General features: G+C 41.9%; 1 gene segment (V, D, J or C); it reads right to left on the minus strand.

Annotated features, from left to right (window-relative positions):
• Positions 1–1,723: 1,723 nt before the first annotated feature.
• LOC110315095 lies at positions 1,724–2,997 on the minus strand. The segment is given in 2 exon segments: positions 1,724–2,732; positions 2,836–2,997. Coding segments are annotated over 2 exon segments (384 nt in total).
• Positions 2,998–5,164: the final 2,167 nt, after the last annotated feature.

The raw sequence follows: 5,164 nt of genomic DNA on the forward strand, positions 1-5,164 counted from the left end.
AATTCTCAACTGAGGAATACCGAATGGCTGAGAAGCACCTGAAAAATGTTCAACATCCTTAATCATCAGGGAAATGCAAATCAAAACAACCCTGAGATCCACCTCACACCAATCAGAATGGCTAAGTTCAAAAATTCATGTGACAGCAGATGCTGGTGAGGATGTGGAGAAAGAGGGACACTCCTCCATTGTTGGTGGGATTGCAAGCTTGTACAACCAATCTGGAAATCAGTCTGATGGTTCCTCAGAAAATAGGACATAGTACTACCAGAAGATCCAGCAATTCCTCTCCAGGGCATATACCCAGAAGATGTTTCTACTTGTAATAAAGACACATTTTCCATTATACTCATAGCAGTCTCATTTATATTAGCCAGAACCTGGAAAGAACCCAGATGTCCCTCAACAGAGGAATGGATACAGAAATTGTGGTACATTTACACAATGGAGTAATTTACTCAGCAATTAAAAACAACGAATTCATGAAATTCTTAGGTAAATGGATGGATCTGGAGAATATCATTCTGAGTGAGGTAACTCAATCACAAAAGAGCATATATGATATGCACTCACTGATAAGCAGATATTAGCCCAGAAACTTAGAATACCGAAGATGCAATTTGCAAAACATGAAACTCAAGAAGAAGGAAAACCAACATGTGGATACTTTGCTCCTGCTAAGAATGGGGAACAAAATACCCATGGAAGGAATTACAGAGACAAAGTTCGGAACTGAGATGGAGGGAAGGGACATCCAGAGACTGCCCCACCCGGGGATCCATCCCATATACAACCACCAAACCCAGACACTATTGCATATGCCAGAAAGATTTTGCTGACAGGACCCTGACATAGCTCTCTCTTGTGAGGCTATGCCAGTGCCTGGCAAATACAGAAGTGGATGCTCATATTCATCTATTGAATGGAATACATTGCCCCTAATTAAGGAGCTAGAGAAAGTACCCAAGGAGCTAAAGGGGTCTGCAACCCTATAGGAGGAACAACAATATTAACTAACCAATACCCCCCAGAGCTGTGTCTCTAGTTGCATTTATAGCAGAGGATGGCCTAGTCGGCCATCAATGGGAGGAGAGGCCCTTGGTATTGTGAAAACCATATGCCCCATTACAGGGGAACGCCAGGGCCAGGAAGTGGGAGTAGGTGGGTTGGGGAGCAGGGCGGGGGAGGATATGAGGGACTTTTGGGATAGCATTTGAATTGTAAATGAAGAAAATATCTCATTAAAAAAAAACAAACGAGATAGAAGATACATAGTCCCTGACATCTACATTTGAAATTTCTTTCGGACAAATCTTTACTAACCTTGTTGCTCACACTACATTTCACCTGGAATATTTGGTGGTAGGCTATTTTAGACAGGGAGAATTTACTTCCACCCCAAGTTTAGACTTTTACCCAGAACAAAAAAGAAAAAGTTCCATGTCTGGAAAGCTGGGCCAGGAACTTGTACTGAAAAGTATGATCATTCCAGGGCCATCGAAGAGTTATCTCTGAGTCTTATTCATCAGTTGTTCCAAAACTCTGCTTCCTTTCCTGAGAACCTACCATTTAGATGGAGGCTGATTATAAATAGCCTTTCCAGTATTAAAATTAGATTAGCCACAATAACTAGCCCCCTTCTTTCTTACTCACCTCATCTCAAACCTCCCTCTTCCCAAGCAGCCCAGCAACTACAGCATGATTTTTAATCTTTTGTTTTGGTTTTTGTTTTAATTTTTTCTGTGACCCACTGCATCTACTCCCTGATGCTCTTGCTCTGAGTTCATGATTTTATTTGCAGATTACTAAAGTAAAAGCCATGAGTCCAGGGTGTAGACCAAGCTTTGTTACATTGACCTGCCTCCCCAAAACTGTACATTGGTCTCTAATATTCTCCCATTGAGCTGATTATTTAGTTGCAGATGCAATAGCAATAGTTTTCTTCATTACAAACTATAAGTTGTAACTAACAAGAGATCCCATGTTCTCTGAAAATCCCCAGTGTGAATTAAGGTACTGGAAAACTGTAGCAGTAAATATCCTGTGGGCTTCCTGTCTCTCCTCACCTTTAACCCTGTCCTGACTTAATTCTAAGCTATTCAGTTACTGCAAACCTCTGTGCAGAGAATTAACAAAAGACCATACCACACTTTGAGCTCCCCAGCCTTTATTTGAACTGCTCTTAGATACCCTCACTGAGTTAGTGTGAAGGCCATTCTGTCTTTAGTTGGTAACCTGTAGGACCGAAGACCTCAGTGGGGAAACAACCCAGAATGCTCCCTGGAAGCCCTAAAAGTGCTGTGATGATTGAAGGCCCTGGTGGCCACAGTCTGAGCATCAAGTGGCTGTGCTTGCCAAGAGGATGTGGGTGGCCACAGATGGGGATGGTTCTTATGCAGGCTGGTCTAGAAGCTCTAATGTTGTGTTTATCCAGGCCGCACAGTAGTAGGTGGCTTCATCTTCTTTCTTCAAGTAATTTAATTTCAAGGTTGAAGTAGAAGTTTGAAGGTCTTTAGTTGCTTCAATTTTCTTGTTCTTCCCTCCTAAGCGGCGTTGATTGTAGTTTGTCCTGACATATATTAGATACTCAAACTCTTGATTTGTTTTTTGCCGGTACCAGTGTATATATGTGTTGTAGAAGTCTGGAAGAGAAACTCTACAGGATATTTGGGCACTCCGATCTGTCGCTCTGGTGACCGATACTTCAATTTGCTCCAGCTGCCCAAGCCCAACTGCAAGCAAAGAAAAAAGTTCTCATGAGCAAATAAAACTGCATTTGAAGAATGGAAATGAGGATGACTTCACTGCCTCCTGCACCCAGAAATGTCTACTTACAAACCCAGAGGCAGCAGAGGGTGAACCATCTCAGGAGCAGCATCCCAATGGTCGGGCTGTTTCACAGGGAGGCAGGAAGTGCTCTGCAAGCTGGAATTTCAGGTCACCAGCAGGAGGGTGGGGTTGTCCTGTTGTCTCAGGAAAATGCAGAGTCAGTAGGTTCCCCCAGAACTGACCATGATCTGCTCCAGTTCTGAGCAGTTCTGGGGTTTCCGGCCTGACCACAGCCAGTTGGATGTGTTTGTGGGTTAAAGGTCTAGAGAGACATCTTTTGTGTCTTTATTTGGGTACAGAGTAGGGAGTGTGGCCCAGTCAGTCCTTCACTAAACTGTAACAACATAACTATTATTTGGAGACTATGAAGAAACATTTGCTACAGTCTGTATGGTTTTCTGTTTGTTTGTTTGGTTTGTGATTTGCTATTGATTCAAAATCCAGATACGAAGGCTGACTGTGATGTTCTGCACTAGGAGTTGCTAGACTTTGCTGACACTCTGTGCACAAGCAAAAAGATAATTTTGTGTTTTCTTCTACCAAATGTAAGTTTCAGCTTGGGTAATTATATTTTATTTCTAATACAAGAACTTCAAAAAAAACCAATCTTAATTGAAATTGTTGACAGTCTTTGCAAAATTTTGTCTCCTCATGTATACTAGGATAGAGATTAGGTGTACACAGCTTGAGACAGCAATGATTAACATTCAGAGATAGCATTAACATTCAAGACTAAGGTTACCATTAGTGTTTCACAGCCATTGGGGATTTCTTGGGCATTTGACAAGTCTTGTTACATGCCTTGACTTAACCTAATCTGCAGCTGTATTCTACTCCATTTGACAAACGGAGACAGAGGAAAAGAGAAGCAAAATTCAATACCATTCAATAACACAGAACTCTTAAGTGTGATGATTCAGACAAGGAAAAAATATTCCATAGAGATACCAGACATCTACATTTTCTTCAACTTTTACTCTACTTATTTATGGACAGAAGTATAATTCCACTCACATCACCCATGAGTACTGTGCATGGGCCCCTAAGGAAAAGAAATCAGCTTGTCAAAGAGATATTTGATTCTGCATGGTTTTTGCAGCAGGACTCACATGAGCCTAGCTTTGGATCAGCTTTGTTTTCTAAACACGGATTAATGGATAAAGAAAGTATGAGGTGCGGGTGGGAGTATGTGTGCACACATATGGTGTATTTCGATATTATTCACCTGTCAAAAAGGAGCAAATAGTATCCTTTGTAGCAATAAGGATAGCATGGAAAGGTGCCTGTGTTGCATGAAATCAGGGCGGCACAGAAAGTGGTGTATGTCACTCATCTTCTTTCCTGTTATAAGAGGCATTCACATCTCATTCACGTATGGATACTCGACAACTGATGTCAGAGATGTAGAGAATAAAATAATGACTGAGAAACGAATGTGGATAGTGTGGTTGAAGGAACAAGGCCTAGTTAGGCAGTGGGAGTAATGTCTAATGTTCCTCAGCAGACTAGAATGTCTGTGGACAGCTACTCCAGTTCTCTGNGTCAGTGAAAGTNCCATCCCTCTGGATCAGCTATAGCTCAGTTGGTGGACTGCTTGGTTAGCTCTGGGGTTGATGCCTAGCACCACATCAGCATCTGTTAGCAAACATGTATCCCAGAACTTGAGAAGTGAGCATAGAAGGATCAGAAGATCAATGTCATCCTGAGAAAATTATCAGCTTCAAAGCCAGCTGGGATTACATCAAAGTAAAATAAAACAAATGTCCCGTTTTACCCTATAAATATTATTATATACAACTACTATATGTAGGTTACAAAACCAAATGTTTTGAATGTTAAAAATTCTGGAAACTTTTTAAAATATATTTACTTTCTTATTTTTTATTAGAGATTTTCTTTATTTACATTACAAATGCTATCCTGAAAGTTACCTATACTCTCCCCCCTGCCCCTGCTCCCCTACCCACCCACTCCCACTTCTTGGCCCTGGCCTTCCCCTGTGCTGGGTCATATAAAGTTTGCAAGACCAAGGGGTCTCTCTTCCCAATGTTGGCTGATTAGGCCATCTTCTGCTACATATGCAGCTAGAGACTCGAGCTCAGGGGATACTGGTTAGTTCATATTATTGTTCCACCTACAAGGTTGCAGTCCCCTTCAGCTCCTTGGGTACTTTCTCTAGCTCCTCCATTGGGGGCCCTGTGTTCAATCCAATAGCTGATTGTGAGCATCCACTTCTGTGTTTGCCAGGCACTGGCATAGCCTCACAAGGGGCCACTATATCAGGGTCCCTTCAGTAGAATCTTGCTGGCATGTGCATTAGTATCTGGGTTTGGTG

The sequence above is a fragment of the Mus pahari genome, unplaced genomic scaffold (genome assembly GCF_900095145.1).
Source record: "Mus pahari unplaced genomic scaffold, PAHARI_EIJ_v1.1 scaffold_15259_1, whole genome shotgun sequence".
In the NCBI taxonomy this organism is placed as follows: Eukaryota; Metazoa; Chordata; class Mammalia; order Rodentia; family Muridae; genus Mus; species Mus pahari.